Genomic DNA, 18,899 nt, shown 5'->3' with positions numbered 1-18,899 from the left:
TTAGAGACAAACTGGTCCATACAAGACCCCGTGAAGAAAGACCACGTTCCATTGGTACCTTATGGGACCTACCTGCAGTACAAGGACACCACCCATGCGGCACGTGCTCAATATGCCCACAGACTAGCCACTCCACAACACTAGACATAGGCACGAATACACCATGGGAACAAAGAACTTTCACCAACTGCAACAGTGACAATCTAATCTATATGATAGAATGCCCCTGCAAACTTCGTTATATAGGGATGACTACCCGCAAAGTTAGACTGCGAATGCTAGAACACAAGAGCACCTTTCGCTGTAACAAGACCAACACAAGACTTACACGCCACTTCAATGAGGTAAAGCACCAAGCCAACGATTTTTGGTGGACAGTCTTAGAGAAACCCTTCATCCCATCTCATGTAAGTGATACATCTCACTTTCTGTTTCTAAAAGAACAACGCTGGGTGTTTAAAATTTGTACTTTTCAAAAAGGATTAAATGATGACATCCCGTGGATCTCATTATAAATACCCACGGGCCAATGTTCATCCCGAGATAGCGATTATGTTTTCATACTATCTCCTTTTAAAAAAAGTACACTGCACATTTATAGCCAAACCGCTCACTTTTCGCTAGCGATCTATATTCATGTGCTAAATTTATAAATGTCGACTGTGGAAACCCATGGTATGATGATTAGTAACGACCTCATCTAGGTTTACGACTTTAGCTATTTGCTAGATCAATTTAGCTTGTACACCCACCATATGGCAGTATGTCCAAGTCAGGCTGATCGATAAAGTTTCATCACGGCGTATACATATACAGAACTACATCTTCCGGACACACTGACGCCATTCTGTAGTCATTCTTGAAGTCCGGCGAGACATCGGGCTTTCCATGGCCCTATCAGAAGCCATTACACACTAAACACTGAAACCTATTGGTTCCGTTTTGACGAATCAGGTTGCCGCTTTACTAAAGCATACGCTTTTAACGCCACTCACCTGTTGTGCCGGTTACCTCCCAAACGGCTCAGATCCTACATTGAGGTACCGACGGAGAGGTAAGCGGTTTTCCGGCCTTTAGTACCATTTTACATACCTGGCGTAATCATGCACTGCGAGTTCCACCAATGTTGGAACATTTGCGCGACTGCAGATCTTTTAACTTGGGTGTTGTCTAATTTTTTTGGGTGAAGTCACTTCAGCGTTCTAAGCAGAGCATGTAAGGGACATTCAGAGGAATGTCTCAAATTCTAAACCTTGAACCTCGTACTTCAGGGTTCATAGTTTGTTCATCTTCCCCGCATTTTCTTTAATTTTGTAGGGCGGGGCCTCCTTCATACCTGAGTCGTTACCGGGTGAGGTGAGGCTCACTTCTCGTGCTGATCAGGTAAGCACTAGAGATCATGGTACAGCGTTCCGAGCGAGAGTATGTTCCATGTTTTCCCTCACTCTGTTGCCTTTGGTTTTCTTTCGTATTTCCGCAGATGTTCATGTATACACTGACAGTACGAAGAAGCTATACACCACAAGAAGGTCGTATTTTTTAACATTTTTCACAGTTTATAATTTTTTCACTGTTGTTGCAGTAGCGATAATATAATGAAGGTCCTGACGAAAGCCATTTGACCCTCCGGGCAAGCAGGCTGAAACATGTCGACCCTATTGTCAAACAGCCTATTTGTTAGAAGCTGTTTCTGCACCATTTTTAGATAAGGATTGGCAGGAATATTTCTCAATAAATTGCTTTTTTTCCTCCTTATCCTTTTTTAATATTTCACTTTACTGCACTGCACCACTTATATATCATTTCGGTATATATCACACATCTTGCCTTAGCTAGCGGCTTGGCTGTCTTCTCTCCTTCCCCCTCCCCGGGCCTCGAATACGTGCTCCGGTCAATAACTTACCACGAATGAAACTCCAAGATGGAGTGAATCACAGTGGTGGGAAGGTTTGGATATCCAGATGATGATATTTACCAATCACTGGTTATTGATGGAAATCCTAATAAATCCAACAGCACTCTGAGGCTCCTCTTTCAAACTCTACGCTTATCCCTTTGGCGACTGTGCCTATTTTTCAGACTGACAGACTCCTTGTTGTATTATTTACTGAATGGGGGATTGAGTCTGTCTTAGTCTTTAAATTTTCCCTCGGACCCTACCCCCCCTTTTTTGTGATGTTCCATGATAGAACATTACTGTCCGCATCATAAGATGTCATCTCCATTTGTGGTGGTGAAAGGGGAATCATTTGCACTGTCTCTATCTCAGTTGCCGAGATTGAGTGGGCTCTCTGTTGGTGCATTGACTCTACTACAATCTCGTCAGGAACATCCAGTCAATCGCATTCCTCCAACCCCGATAGCATAGAAAATCTGTTGGCTAATGCTAGGGTAGGAGGCACGACAGGAGCAAAGTGAGGCCCCCATGAATAACGTGTACTGTACGATGGTTGTGGGAATCCTCGGTTGTTGCCAACAGAGTTTTTATAAGGCCGTCTGGCTTGTGAGGATTCCCTATCCTCATTTCCCATTTTGTACCCATGAGATTCAGCTCTATAAAAGAAACCCAAAGGAAGTGCCTGTATTGTTGACCCAGGAAATGACTGACCAACACGAATATCACCTGATAGGATTATTTTGGCTACAGAGGCCCTGTTGAAGTTAACTATAACAGAGTCACCCCCTCCCAGCTTTCTGGAGCTGCCTATCCATTCCACTTAACATACCATAATGATACTGCGCTCTACACCAGCATCTTTCCAAAGCAAATATTAATCATACTGCAAAATAAATTTAGCAAAAAGACATTACAGATTAAAAAAACTCTGCTGTTTCAGAAAACAAACAACTTTCAGGTTTCACGAGCAATGTTGCCTGACGACCACCATATCACACTAAGAAATGTAATGAAACTCAAATCCAGCACCTCGAGCCTGAGAAGGGAGTTCGACTTGTAGTCTGCGTTTAGAAGGCCTGATTTTTTTAGTGACTCAAAGATGGTGCTAGGCTGAAAACACAGGCATCTGTCTAGTCCTACCTTTATTTTTTTATGCTTACACAAGGTGAGGCGAGGACAGTGAACTACAAGAGTAGCTGGCATTACAATACTATTGGCATTTTCGATGCCTCAAGAATTCGCCAGACCATTCACTGTAGCCTTCATTCGAAATAATCACAGCTCGTAACTTGACATTTTATAGCAGACTCCCTTGAGCCCAGAGATTACACTCCTCAGCTTCAATGCCTCGGAAACAAGCTCAATCAGCATAAATGAATGTCATTCTAAACTAAAAAAAAAAATGTGACACTCATTCACATTAATGAATACTGTTACTTCACAACTAATAACATGTGGGCCTTTTTCGTCTTGTCAAATCTCAGTTCTTTAATTGAAATTCTTTAGGACTTTCAAATCCTCAGGCCTATTTATTCGTTCCAGCAGTACAAGCTGCTTAACCCAAACCAAACATTATTGGTTTTATAACATTGTTGAACCCTAAGACACCACTAATCACACCCGTGCAGGGTAGTAAAAATAATGGACTGGACACTCTTAGGCGCCATGTAATTTGGAATGTGGGATTTCATAGTTCTAGATCTAGACTAAAGATGGTGTACTGAAAACATTTGAATCCTCCCAATGGTTCAAACTATGTGAAATCATTTAAGCGGAATTCGTGCTTTGTCGTTGTAATATGTTGTATACCCTTTCACAAAATCAATTAAAACCGTGCATGATCAACTGCTGAATTTGTACATAATATTAATGTTGGTTGGTGTTTGGTTTAAGCGAATTGTACGGTGCGCTGTTGCATTACTAGAAAGAGCACTTCTTCACACGTTTTGATACAACTTAAACCCCCACTAGGATATTGATATTTCTCATTCTACCTCCTTATAACTCCTACAACAGACCCTTGAGTAATTAGGGAAAGGAAACACGCTACACACACACACCATTCCATGCACCAGAACACTCAACGAGGGCAGAGGACGCACAGAGGTTCCCCAGCCTATGGAAAATGTTTATGCTAAAAATAGGTCCCATCAAATAAATATTTGAAAAATGGCTAGTGCACATTGCAGATTACTATGTTCGAGCAGCAAATCAGTTTATTTGCCTTCCTATTTCACTGCTTGTTCAGACAGAAAATAATGACTGTATTGTCCTTGCCCTTCATTGTAATTGATCCATGCACAAGGGGGAAAACCCCTCCAAGGTAAGGAAGTAAGGAAAAGCTACGACGACACATCTACAAAAAGACAGCGACACGGTACCATCACTTCAATATCACATACGATCAACCATGTCTTGATTAAACGGTTATTACAATTACTCCAAAGAGTGGCAAAACTCGCATCTACTACAAATGCACAGCCATTGTATTTATGGGGTATTTTTCATTGCTTGGGTTATGCACGTTTTTAACATGGATCTAAGACATACCTCCGCCATGCACACCTTCCACACTAAAATATAGTTACCAAAAATAAAAGATTCCCCGGGCATCATAGAGCACGGCTAAACGGCTGTACGTGTAAGTATTGCAAAACAAAATATCTGAAATAATAAATCTGCAACTGCATTAGGATTTACTTCCACACCTTCCAATTTCGAGTCACGTGAAGACAGGTCGCTCGTGTAAGAGCTTTGCTTGATTTTCCCCCCTAAAATAGCTTTTTCGAAGGGCAGTTTGGAAACCATATTAAATGCTAATGTCTTATAATAAATTATGGTTGCAGCCGCTGAGTATACTCCACAGCCGCGTATTTTTTCAATCAGAGACAATGAGAGTTGCAAGACAAATCAATCTCTATGGTAAGAATAGCGAGAAAGTTGACGAAAATTATGCAAAGGGACAGCCAGAGTACTGACGGGCAGCACGCACGATTCAACCTTTAAATAATGCATGTAGTCAGACGCGCGGGAAGTACAAACTGAAGGCTGATGTCGCGGAGAGAGACATGCAATCAGCAAAGAACCTATCTCCTAGACAGAGGACCCAAACGTTGCACATTGATTTTTTTTTTAATTATTTTTTTTTTGTCTCGTCCTCTCCTCCAACCCCCAGCGCCTTTTTCTGCCGCAGTCATCACTTAAAATCACTGAATTGTGACGGAGAGAAGCCGCAGTGGCAGAGCAGCGTCGTGCCTGGGACAAGGGCATGGAACACGGAAGGGAATGGCGAAAAACGGTTAAAATGAGAACCCTGCGCGCGATTATCCAGAAGGCACTTAGCAGTTATGAAGGGTGGCACGAGCCAACCCGGGGGGCAAATGAGGCTCACCTGCATGCCGAGGTGCAGAAGAGGTGCATGCGCCGGAGACCGTAGGTCCCTGTGCAGTGCAGAAGGCCGTTACGACGCAAGGGGAGGGAGATTATTCGTGAAGCCATGGCCATGTTTCCGTGAGAAATAAAGGTCTACCCGCTCGAAATGCAAAACCCCAAGAGAGATGCAGCACCCCTAATGCTCTTGAAGCACTTGCGTGCCGGGACCCTATTCCATAGGAAAAAGATGAGGGGCGGGATCAGACATGCTGCTGTCCATCAGGATGCGCGGAGAGGACGCTGATTGGATGTGCTGGCGCGTACCTGTATTTGTTAGGGAGATGCAGGCGGGGCTTCAGATTTGTAGGCTGCACTGATTGGCTGCGGAGCGGGAGAGGTGTCAAGGAGCGGATGATTAATGAAAGCGGGCAGCAGATTGTGTGCGTGTGCAGTGGATCTGTGCCATGCGCTCTGCTGTCGTCCGTAGGACCCCTGTTCTAACATAGGGGCTTCTTGTCTACTGAGCATGCTCGAGGAGTTAAGGGGCGTGCTTGCGCAAGCAGAAATTTGACATGAGGTCAGGTGGTTGATTTACTGTGCCTCCTTTATTTGTCCTCGGATGAGTCGCCCGTGGTCCCCATGTGTCCTGCGTTTTGGTAGTTGCTCTTTTATTTTGTGCTGGTACTTAGGTTTCTTGTAGGTTTTGAGTGCAGTGACCTTTGATGTAGGGAGGTCTGTGTCTTTCATGGTTGGTGCTGGCGCCAGCTTGCACGGGCTGTGGTGGCAGGCTTGTGCTTACAGTTTGGGTGGTCCCTCATGGGTGGCATGGTGCATTCTTCAGCGCATGGGGGACCCCTGGTGTGCCTGTGCCCTAGGTGCCTCGATGCCATGTGCTGGGGACTGGTAGGGGTGCACCGGTGTCAGGCGCGCAACACCCATTGGACTCAAAGGGCTTCAGCCCCCCCGTCGTGTGTGGCAGCCCGGGATGAGACAGCTTCCCGGGAACACACACAGACGCACCCGAGCACTTCACAGGTCTTTAAAAGACCATTTGCATGTTGATGAGGCCTCGCTGTTGTCTCACCCCTTCTAAGAGCCCCTGCAGCTCCACGCTGCCTATTGCTTAAAGATTCAGCCCCCCCCGAAATTTTTTTTTAGCCCCCCCCTCCGAAATTTGGCTCTAGTTGGGCCTCTGACCGGTGTCCATTCTGGGATATACCCAGGGCTGGACTGGCCGTAGCGGGCACGGGGCAATCCCCTGGTGCGCCGCACGGGTGGGGGACGGTTTTGGTACAGGGCTGCAAAATCGGCCCTGTAACAAAATTGGCCGAAAACCGGCCCTGGCAAAGAGCTCGGCGGCACGTTTTCACGTTTCCACGTTTCTTATGTGTGCTCCCTTCGAGCCTCTTAAATACTGTCCTCTCAGGCTCCTCACTATCAAGACTGCCTTCCTTGTTGCCGTTCAGTCTCTATCTACAAATCCCCCTTTCTTCTCCGTTCATCCGGACAAAGTGGCGTCTAGAACGAGGCCTTAGATCCTTTCTAAGTGGTCACACCATTTCATGTAGGACAATCCATCACCTTGTCCACTGTTTTCCCATCTCCACACCCTTATAAGGAGGAGGAGAGACTCCACCGCCTGGACCCTAAGTGTGCACTGTCATTCTAGTTTGACTGCACCAAAGACTTCTGGGTGGATGATCAACCCTTTATTGGCTATGTGGGTGCCAAGAAAAGCCAGTGTTATACTGGGCCTTTAGTCTGTCTTCTCTACCTACCGCTTGTGTCATGTCTGGAGTGGAATGTGGGGACTATGACATACTGGGGATTCTCAGTCAGTTGGTGAAGTTGGTCCGTTGGTGTCTGTGCCCTTGGCATGGGGTTCCTGTGCTCCAATAAACCTGACTGATCTTTCCAGCAGTTGGTGTCTAATACGCAGACTCCACAATGCAGGGATACGGCACAAGGCCCTCGACTGGATCCACTCCTTCCTCTCCGGCAGAACGCCGTGGGTCAGACTCCCCCCTTTCCTCTCGGACCCTACACCAACCACCTTCGGAGTCCCCCAGGGGTCCTCCCTCAGCCCCACGCTCTTCAACGTCTACATGGCTCCGCTTGCCACCATCGTCAGAACCTACAGACTCTACATTGTGTCATACGCAGACGACACCCAACTCATCCTCTCCTTATCCAACAAACCAAACACCGCCAGACACAACTTTCAAGAAGGCATGGAAGCCATCGACAAATGGATGAAAAGCTGCTGCCTGCAACTCAACTCTGACAAAATAGAAGTACTCAACATGGGCCCAAACCCCGATGCCTGATACAACACCTGGTGGCCCCCCGCCCTTAGAAGCCCAACCACCCCCACGAACCACGCACGCAACCTTGGAATTATTGTGGACTCCGAGCTCAAAATGGACTGCCAGATCAACTCCGTTGCATCTTCCTGCTTCCACACCTTCCGCCTCCTACGTAAGGCCTTCAAATGGATCCCCCTCGAGCACAGAAAGACTCACGCCCTCGTCACCAGCAGACTCGACTACGACAACGCACTCTACGCCGGAATAAACAAAAACCTCCCCTTCAAGCTACAAAACATCCAGAACGCCGCCGCAAGACTGGTCCTCAACCTGCCAAGACACAGCCACATCTCCCAGCACCTCCGCACACTTCGCTGGCTCCCCAGTGAGGCTAGAATCACCTTCAAGATTCTCACCCACGTACACAAGGCCCTCCACGACACCGGACCAGCATACCTGAACAGCCGACTCAAATTCCACGCACCCCAAAGGACCCTAAGATCAGCCCAGCTATCCTATGCCATGGTCCCCCGCACCAGAAGACCAGATAGGGAGGCCACTCCTTCTCCTTCCTCGCGGCCAGAGCCTGGAACGCCCGTCCGCTCCACCTCAGACAGACAACATCGCTCCCCATCTTCACGAGAAACCTCAAAACCTGGCTCTTCGACAGACCCCCTTCCTTGATGGACTGGGACCCCCCCCCCCCCCAGCACCTTGAGACCCTTACAGGTGAGTAGTCGCACTTAACAAACACCTGATTTATTGATTCGATGGAAGTGTCTAAATCATTTTGGAGACAGGATGGGATGCGCCACAGACACCATCCAATCTTCAGCTGTATCAACATGGAGCCTGCTAATGGAACCCTGTGCCCTGCCTACGTTGTTGCTCTACTGTCCTTGGTGCGGTAGGATCCTTTTATTTTCAACCTCTAATTTAGTGCTGCCCTGCTCATTGTTTTTTTCCACTCGCTTTTCCTCCGATACCTCACGTCCTTTGCTGTGCCCCGAGGCCCTACGTCAGCTCTTCGCGAGCGTTACCTCGTGCTTGTGGCCTTGCGCTCAGTGCGCCTTCTCATTGCCTGCCTGCGTCACCCGACTCTGGCCTGACTCGTACTCTACCAGTGCAACATTCCCTCACGCTGCTTCCTCGCGCGTCTACAACAGTTCTTCACACGCTGCTTCTTGCGCCTCCTTTATTGAATCACCGTGTCTTCAGCAGCTCGGCCCCTCTCATTACGCGCTCACCATAACAGACAGTCAGCCCAGAGGAATTTCATTGGGCTGCCAGTCTTACTGTGGTTCTTCTCCTTATTCTTCTCGCCGCCTTCTAGCCATACTCCTCCCACCATACAACCATAGATCCCAGAACTCCAGTAAGGGCTTGGTTGATGACAGTAACACTGCCATCATCTGGTCAATTTTGGAACTGCAACACTCTTATTCAAGGATTCCCTTTATTATTATTTTTTTTTCTTCTGTGTTTGGGATTCATACTTTATTGCTCACCATGAGCATCAACCAAGCGATGGCTCCTCCCCCATCTTTTCTTATGCTACAGAAGGACCCTCACATTGAATGGGAAGACTAGACTGAAACCTTTGAGAATCACATTGTGGTGTTGGGGGGGGGGGGGGGTCACATTTTTCACCTGTTAGAAAGAAAGCACTTTCAATTGGATGGCTTGGCACTGGGGGACGATATATATTTAATTACTTACCTGAAGTTCATGAAGAAAATGGTGATTTTATGGAGGATGTGTACAAAGAGGCTAAATTGTGCATCCAGTAGCATTTTACCAAAACTTTGAATATAGTCATGCAGCGCCAGAACTTTTACACCCAACCTCAGAAACCCACTGAGTCTATAGATGAATTTGTAGCAAGACTGAGCGAACTGGCTAATAAATGTAAATTTGGTCCCATGACGGAGGAACTAATTTGTGGCCAAATGTTCAGTGCAGCAACAAGAAAATGCAGGAACAGTTGTGGGTGGCTGCAGATCGCAGCTTAAAGAAGGCCATTAAATTTGGAATAGTTGTGGAGGAATAACAAAGCTGCATGAAGGAAATGCAAAAAATTAGCAATAGGGAGAACATTGAGGTCTCTGAGGTTGACTGTGATTCAGACTCAATAAATTTTGTCAAGAGGAAAACTGCCAATACTTAATTTACCCGCAATTATCACATTGCGGATTTGAAATCTTGTTCTGCGCTGGGCAAAGACTGTCGTTTATGTGGCAGAAAAGGCCAGTTTTCTCACATTTGTAAAGCCAACAAAACAAAAGTAGCCGTGGCGGAGGAATCTGAGGAGTTCATGGAACACAAAATTCTTATGGTTGACTCTGACACATCAGCTCTACTGCAATAAGCAGAGTCGGATGATTCTAAGAGACGTTCTCATCCCAAAGTGGATTTTCTGATCGATGGCAAATTGGTGACTTTGTTGGTTGACTCTGTGTCTCTATATACCATCATCTCCAAGAACATGTTTGAGATGTTGTGGCCTTGCAAGCTTTTGAATAACACCAATGTTGTTCTCAAGAGTTACCGAGGTGCTAACATAGGTGCAATAGGCTACTTTGAAGCTGCGATTGTATTTCAGGAGCATCACATGAGAGGGAAAATGTATGTTGCTACCGAGGGTCCACCCATTTTGGGTTGTTCCCATCAGTAGGATCTCCATATAGTGTTCAATCCCAGAGCAGCTGAGTAGGTAATGGATGTGTGTGAGGATGACGTAAACCAAGTGCTTGAACAATTCGCACTGGTTTTTAATGTCAATTTGGTGTAGCTAAAGATTACACCCCTAAGATGTTTTTAAGGAAGAATGCTATTCATGTGAAGGACAGTTCCAGGAAAATTCCCAGTGCCATGAGGGAGGACTTAATGAACATTATTGACAAATTGGTGCTAGATGGAGTCATTGAACCCATTGAAGCAACTCAGTGGCTTTCTCCAGTGGTTATCACTAAGAAAGCTGATAGGTCTTTGAGGTTCTGTGTGGACCTTCGAAGCTTAAATCAAAATGTAGTGATGGACTGTTTTCCCCTCCCTAACATAACGGAGATGGTCTTTCTTTTGGCTGGGGGGGAAATCTTTTCAAAATTAGACCTCAAAAGTGCCTACCATCAGGTCACGTTACACCCCGACTCCAAACACCTTACTTCCTTTGTTACAGCCGAAGGTGTCTTTCAATTCAACAGATTGCCCTTTGGACTGTTAACCGCAGCAAGCATGTTTCAGAGGCTCATCTCCAAGGTTCTAGTCGGTGTATGTAATGTAATTTTTTTTCAAGGTGACATCTTGTTTGTTGATGACACCATTGAGTCACATAATGACACCCTACGCACTGTCCTTTGCAAGTTGTTGGAAGCTGGCCTCACTTTGCGCAGGGAAAAGTGCAAATTCTTAGTCAGTGAAGTGGAATTCCTGGGTTATCGCATTTCTAGTGAAGGTCTAAGGCCTAAACTCAATATGGACAGCGCCATTGTTAATGGCCAAACGCCCATTGAAAAGGACATGTTGCGTTCTTTCATAGGTATGGTTGAGTATTATGCCAAATTTGTAAGAGACTTTGCCACCAAATCTGAACCATTACGAGTTTTGCTCAGGAAAGAGCAGAAATTTGAGTGGGGAGTTGCTGAAGGGGATGCCTACTCTGCCATCAAGAATGAGATTTCCAATCCGAAGTCTTTGGCCCCATTCCAATGCAATTTAAAGACTGTACTTACTGTGGACGCCAGTGCTGTTGGGGTGGGTGCTGTTTTATCCCAAATGCATGCTGGTGTTGAAAAGACAGTAGCCTTTGCATCCTGCTCTCTCTCAACCACTGAGAGGAAGTACTCTGTCATCGAGCGGGAGGCATTGGCAGCTGTTTGGGCCACTTCTCACTTCCATGTGTTTATTTGGGGTTCTAGAGTTTCCTTAAGAACAGATCATAAGCCCTCATTGAAAGTTCTTGCACCTATTAGGTTAAAAAATTGTTCAGCTCGTCTTGCTGGACTAGCTGTCAAGCTTCAGAAATGTGACTTCACCATTGAATACCTGCCTGTTTGGAAAAACAAAGTAGCTCACTGTCTTTCCAGACTACCTGACAAGTTGTGTGAGGGTGGTGAGGTGTTTACTGAAGAAGTTGTGGCAAATGTTGATGAAATCCGTTCTGGTGTACATGGTGCCATTTCTAAACGTGTGTCTTTCGTGGCTCTGTGCTTCTGGCGTGGAGAGCCGCGTCGGAGCGGGCGATGGTGCGCAGAGGCGGCTTCTGGGCTGGCGCCGCTGCATCATCCTGGCGGCCACGGTGCTAGCGATGGACGCGGAGTCTGGGAAGGGGGTCTCCAGGCTCGGACTGACACCTGGGGGAGGTTCTGGGGTGGGGAGTCTGCAGCTGGTGCATGTCTCTGCCAGATGCATGGTTGCCGAGGCTGGGTAACTTCTTCTCCAGGCTCAAGTCTGGATCTTGAAAGCTGCAATAGCTCTCCTGTGCTGACACAGTGCACCTTGGTTTCTTACTGTTCTAGAATAGACCCATATGTAACATACCGGAGCCATGCAAGCAGCCACCCAGCACACTGATGTCAATTACTTTTCTTCCCTGGCCCTTGACCCGGATTCAGAGTTACTCTCCTCACAACAGTCCCTCAAAATTTATACTTTTTCCAATGTATTTTTTACCATAATCTTGCTGAAAATCTCAGAGTGGAAACGATGTTGCTCCTTTCCAAATCCATGTTGCTCTCTGATCATTAGATATGTCTGTCTCTGGGGTCCAAACATGACTCCCAAGGTGAGTGAGAAGTGTAACCCATGCACACACAGGCCATCAAGAAGTGGAAGATGAAGCTCTTCATGGTGCAGGCTTGAGGTGAACTCCTGGCCAGTGGTCCAGATCCAAGTCCTGGTCTTTCGACGGCAAAACTTTGTAGTGGGTACAGCGAAGTACAGGTCTTTCGGTAAGAAGTAAAAGAAATGTCACAATGAATTCTTTGGTCGCTCAGCATCTTTGCTGTTCAAGAGCTAGTTCTTCCAGTCAGTGGCTTCTTTCCCCAAATCTGGGCTCAGCATAGTCTTCTTAACCTGTATTCATAGAGCTAAATCTGGATTTGGCACTGGTTCTAGGCCTAGAGATCTGCTCCATTTTTTGAGTTTTTAGCCCTGACACTGACATGTATAATTGCAACATTCACCCATGCTATGGTGGCTCTCTTAAGCTACCCTAGTGTGTTTGCGGACCCCAAGGAACCTTCTTATTCCTCCAGTCTGGAGTCTGCTGGTGCTTTCCTTCCCTGGTGCCAGTTACTCAGTTCAATCTTCTCTGGATTGTTAGATTTTTGATGGCTCACATCTCCTGGGTTGTCTTGCTAGTCAGGCTTCCTCTTTCATAACTTTTTTTCCAGTGTCCACCTTTAGGTAGGGAGTTAAATTGGATTGAGGCATTTGGGATGAAGGTTCTCTTTGGTGCTTTGCTCTTTACTCTGGGAATGCGTCGAATGCAAATTGCCTTCAGGTCTGTTTCATGCTTTGTGGGAAATGGGGCAAGTGGTCGTTCTGAACTTCCCTGACCACTATTGTGGCCATTTTCCAGATGTGCATGATGGGTGAGATCCTCCATTCTGTTCTGGATACAGTGGATTTAGTGGCATGATCGGCTGCCATTCACCACTGTCCCTAGATGCCCTTTTTCTGATTACTCAGGTGATGTCAAAGCCAATCTTTTGAGCATGCTCTGTGGCTGAGCTTGCATCTTTTTTTGTGCAGGCAGACTCAGCACTGTTATGTTTCAAGCAAGGTGTGGCTATAGCTCATCCCTTGCGATTGGCTTCTCCTGCTCACCAGTTTCACTGGATATTGCCCCACATTCTAAGGCTATTAGGTCATGCCCTTTTGATGGTGGTATTTCTCCCAAGCCTTTTAGCAACTGAACCAATTCTTTTGGCTGCCAGAGGACGCAGCAGAGATAAAGGGTGCCACAGACAGCAGCAGTATTCCTCCTTTCTGCCCACCTTCACTGGCACAGCATCAATTTAAATGTCTCTAAAGGACCAAATGCATCACCAAGGACTATTATTTTTCTAGATTGCCAAACAATGTAAAGTCCTTCAATTCCAGGACTTGCCTCCTTGCCTCCTTCCGTCTATCCTGTTCCCTCTTTCGCCTCTGATGATTATACTTGCATTCTGTAGCAAGCCCGTATCTTTGTTGAAGAAGAGCGTCTTGGAATTTATTTTTTTCATTTCTTGTTCCGAAGAAAGATGGCGGTTGTTGTCCATTCTTTGTTTTCTGAATGCCTTACTAGGCCGTGAAAAGTTATATTTTTTCCCTTACATAGGTCCTTTGACACTGCAACTAGAAACGTGGATGGTGTCCTACGACTTGCAGGAAGCTGATTTTTATATACCGATCCTGCAGCCTGCAATTTGCAGCCCCACTCTCTGGGCTAGCATAAGGTCTTCTACTCTTATCAGGGCCGATATCGGCGGTTTGGCACATGTTTGTAGATTGAGAATCTCCATATTCCCATATCTTGAAAACTGGCTGCTGAAGGTGGGTTTACCACAGCTGGTGTCAGACCACCTACAGACAATGAGCTCTGTGCTCTTTGAGCTGTGGTTTTCAGGCAACCTTTCTAAGTCACAGTTTGAGCCATCTTCATCAGTGTGGAGCTGTGTACTCTTCTTGGAAGTTTTCCTCCTTCCCTGCCAGTTTGGGCCATTCAGGTTATGATCCTAGAGGCAGCTCTTTCGACCTGGGGTGTCCTGCACCTTTTGAGCCTGCTCGCATCGTGCATCTCACTGGTGGCTCAAGTAGTGCCAGCATTAGGGAGTCCTCTAAAGACATCTTTTAAATTTCTCCAGAGACAGACAGCCTTACATGCAGGAAGCCATTCTGCCATCCAGGAGCAGTGGCAATGGTGATGGATGCTTCCTCCCTAGATGGAATGGTCATCTCAATACACTGAGGAACAGAGGCCGGTCATCTCTCACTGAGCAGAAATCTAATGTAGGCTCGAGCTTCAGGCAATCTCCTGGTCATAACAGAATTTCTACCTTCCTTCTGCAGTCAGTCAGTTTCTGATCCTCAACTTACACAAGGTCTATGGTATTACAACAAGCATGGTGGTGGGGTGGTTGGTGTTGCTATGTCTGAAAGCTCTTAAGTTGTTCAATTCAGTTCAGCCAGCGATACCTGGCTGGTCGTGAACCATCTGTCGGGCTCCTTAAACATGCAGGCAGATCTCATCTAGTATTCTCTTTACAACAGGTGTCTTCACCCGGAGGTGGCTTGGTCCTTCTTCATCTGCTATGGCAGCCTTACATTTGACCATTTTTCCACTGAAAAACCTGTCTTCAGTTCTGCACACTACAGAGCTAGGACACATGCACTGATCTTAATTGCGCAAGACTAGGCATGTGTGTTGCAGTACTCTGATTTGCTCCACTAGTCCTTGTGTCCTACTCTTCTGCTTCAGCTCAGGGCATTGTTCTTACAGCAGTTGGAGGACAGGTTCTCTATCGGAAACTCCAAAGCCTCCTCTTTTTTGCCTACAAAGTGAGCGGGCAATCTAAGTGCCTTTAACCTGCCGGCTGAGGTGGTGGACAAAATCCTGTCTGCTTGTCACTCCTTTACCAAATTTGGGTATAGGGCAAAGTAAAGGGCTATACTGTCCCGCGCAGAGTGCACCCTAAGTGGTAGTTGCCCACTACCACCAGCAATTCAAAAGCAAAAAAATAAAGTATGGGCACCCCAAAAATCTAATTCTATAATGGATGCAGAATACACTTGCTTTCGAGTCCAAATTTCAGCAGTTTGTCATATGAATCATTTCTTATATACAATAAACGAATAAAGAAATGAGATTATAGAAAAAAGATAATATTCATAATATAATCCTCCAACACTATTATATACGTTCCTTGTATAAAATTTGAATACAACAATTCAAAACCCCTATTGTATTCCTTCAATGTAAATAGTCGTTTGTTGTATAGCTCCTCAAAATAGGTACAATCAACATGTGTTTTGCGACTCATGTCTCTTTTTAAGGCTGTAACCATATGGAGACAGACATTCAAGAAAGGAAAGAAGGCAAGCACCCTTTCTAAAAGCCATCTTTTGGTTGATTATCTACATACAATGAAGCAACATTTTATTGGAACAAAATTTATTGTAAGTTGTTAAAATGCACAAAGATGGTGACATTCTATAAAAAATTCACCACCACAATCTGTGAAAACTTGGCAATAGGTAACATCATATGGTCTCCGAGGGATGGTGAAGGGACTACTGTAGTCCCAAGTTAGTAGTTGTATACTGCAGTATGTCAGTCTCATCAGCCTGCATCTCCACCACTGATGTCATGGAATAGGACGGGGTACTGATGTCAGTGTGCCAGGGTAGTTCTTTATAGAGGTCTCTGATGTCATATCCGGAGTGGCTCCAGGAGCTGAGCCGAGGCTCAGCCTAACAAAGCTTTGTCTTTCCAAATCCAGTCTGGAGGAAATTCAAGAGGTGTGGAAAATGGGGGTAACTTGAAAAATAGCTAGCACGGTTAAGTACATTTGTGTGTTCATTTAAGATGTTTAGAATGGGCTGGGGTTCATCTCACCTCAAAAACCAAAGACACAAGAAAAAAACCATGGGTGGCACATCTTTCTCTGTTCAAGCAGCCAAAATATGGAACTCATTACCCCCCAACATAAGACCAACGACAACCACCTTATCTTCAGAAAACTACTCAAGAATTGGCTCTTCCCCACATAAGCACCATACGCAAACAGAAATATACAGCATATCTCTCTGTAAATAAGCATTTATTTGTACTTTAGATATGTACCTATATATGTGTATAAACATGTAGAATGATAATAAAAAAAATGTAAGTACAACACTTGAAAACCAGAGTTTATCGAACACATCTTTGATCTACATATACTTACTTCCTTTATGCATCTATATACCTTTCATGCACGTGGATCTAAATATTTATTACTCCCCCCCCCAAAAAAAAGCTTAGTCAATGCATTACCCTATTTTTCACCCTATACCTCATCAGTATCTTTAATCTACATATACTTACTTCCTTTATGCATCTATAAACGTTCCATGTACTTATGGATCTATATATTTATTACCCTATACCTCTCTCAATATATCTTCTGCCTCAACTCTCTGACTCATATCAAATCTCTTTCAACTACTCTTTCCAATGAACTACCCTATTTCTCACACTCTATCAATATATCCTCTACATCCACTCTCTCATTCATCTCAAACAACTACTATGATCCCCAAAATAGCCCTTTCTAGACTCTCCCTTACTCCACCCTCCCTTGCACCATCTGACACCTCTCTTACTATACTGATCCCCCAAATCAAGCCTTTCTAAACTCTTCCCTCTGACTCTTCCCCTCCACACCCATTTTACTCATCCCAAGCCTCCTACTACTGCTATGACCTCCCAAAAAAATAAGTCTAAATCCTTTGCTCTTCTATCCCTCCACTATCCTCTTCAATTCAAAATAACAGACTAATATGTCCACTTCTCAAATTTCATATTTCATTATACTAATTCACAACTAATCCTTTATGGGTTCCAGAGTAACGTGCTACTCACTGAAAAAGGCGCTTCAACACCTCATCAGGGGTAGCAAGTACTATATAAATGCAAACTTTTTTTCTCTCTTCTATCCCTGAGCTATCCTTCTCAGTCCAAATAACTGACTAATATCCACCACTCAAATTACTTTCATATTTCAATATACTAATTCACCACTAATCCTAATGGGTTCTGGAGTAGCGTGCTACTCACCAAAAAAGTGCTTCAACACCCCATCAGGGGTAACAAGCGATATATAAATGCAAACCTTTTTCCCTCTTCTATACCCCGCGCTATCCTTTTCAATCCAAATAACTGACTAATATACACCACTCAAATTACTTTCATTTTTCTCTATACTAATTCACCACTAATCCTTTATGGGTTCTGGAGTAGCGTGCTACTCGCCGAAAAAAGTGCTTTAACATCCTATCAGGGGGTAACAAGTGCTATATAAATGCAAACCTTTGTCCTTCTTCTATCCCTCCGCTATCCTTCTAAATCCAAATAACTGACTAAGCTATCCACCACTCAAATTACTTTCATATTCACTATACTAACTCAACACTAATCATTTATGGGTTCCGGAGTAGCGTGCTACTTTCCCAAAAAGCTCCTTTGATGCCTCGTCAGGGGTAGTAAGCGCTATATAAATGCAATTACAATACAATACAATGTTCTGCTGTTGCTCTATCTCTTTTTTTGATTGCTAACTGCAACCTTTTCACATACAACACAAGCTTTATAAAACATGCAAGTAACCTTAGTTAAAAGGTAAACATAGACCAGTAGAAGTGGTTAATAGTTTATTCTTCAAGAGCCCACCAAAACAGGAGCAGTCACAAGAGCAACCAAGAGCAAATGCCCCTTTAACTTACCAGTAATCTCAATTCCTATTAGGCCTACTCACAGTCGCGGCCCGTCCTCTGCCAAAGTGGCGGGGCAGGCTGGAGGAGGGAACTAGGGGGTCGTTGGGGTTTGGGAGACAAAATTAAAAATAAACCTACCTGATCGGCGCCACCGTCCTCTCCATTCCGCTCTTCCTGCTTCTGGGACAGGCTCCCAGACTGCACTGTGGCCAATCAGGACGCTGCAGGAAAGCAGCATCAGGATTGGCCTGAGCGTTATGACATTGTGCTCCGAGGCAGACTGGGAGCCTGTACCTGCTTTCTCCAGCCCTAGCAACGCAGCTGGGGCTGGAGAAAGCTTCAAAGTGCATGAGATGTTTGGCCGGCCTGAAACAGCTGGCTAAACACCTCATGAGCAGTGAAAGGACAAGGGAGTGCACTACCACTCCCCTACCACAGTATCATCCCCGTGGACCTGCCCCCAAAAACTGTCAAAGTCTTGGGGGCAATTCGAGGGGGATTAAAATAAAACCATAATAAAACGGGTTAGAAACCCGTTTTATTATCGTTTTATTTACGGGCGGTGGCAGGGGGGCAGCGCTCCTCTGCCCTAATAGAGGGGCCACCTCTGCCTATTCATCCTCCTCACAGTCAATACATCATGAGGATGACTCCAACTTCCGGACAGAAAAACACAGGTGAATTCTGGCAAGCCTCACCTAGCCTCCTGGGTGCCATATAAGGCATGGCTTGCCCAAAATCCTCGTAAAATATCCAAGGAAAGTGAAAGGCTTGGAGGGAGGGTAGTGTACTGACCGACTGGTCTCTAGAAGGGATGTACTTCCACCAGCCACTCCCTGTGGGCTGGCTTCCACACTCACCCC

At 45.5% G+C, this 18,899-nt stretch overlaps 1 protein-coding gene across 1 annotated transcript in view; it reads right to left on the bottom strand.

The window, feature by feature from the left end:
* MTHFD2L (methylenetetrahydrofolate dehydrogenase (NADP+ dependent) 2 like) overlaps positions 1–5,484 on the bottom strand; it is a 356,021-nt gene extending 350,537 nt beyond the window's left edge. The window contains exon 1 of the mRNA XM_085636486.1: positions 5,289–5,484. Coding sequence (XP_085492612.1) covers positions 5,289–5,401 — 113 coding nt within the window. The 5' untranslated portion in view covers positions 5,402–5,484. The remainder of the gene's footprint in view (positions 1–5,288) is intronic.
* Between the last annotated feature and the right edge of the window lie 13,415 nt (positions 5,485–18,899).

This window comes from Triturus cristatus, chromosome 2_1 (assembly GCF_964204655.1).
Source record: "Triturus cristatus chromosome 2_1, aTriCri1.1, whole genome shotgun sequence".
NCBI classification, from domain to species: Eukaryota; Metazoa; Chordata; class Amphibia; order Caudata; family Salamandridae; genus Triturus; species Triturus cristatus.
The sequence above is the reverse complement of the archived record's forward strand: the minus strand, read 5'-3'. Positions and strand labels throughout refer to the sequence as shown.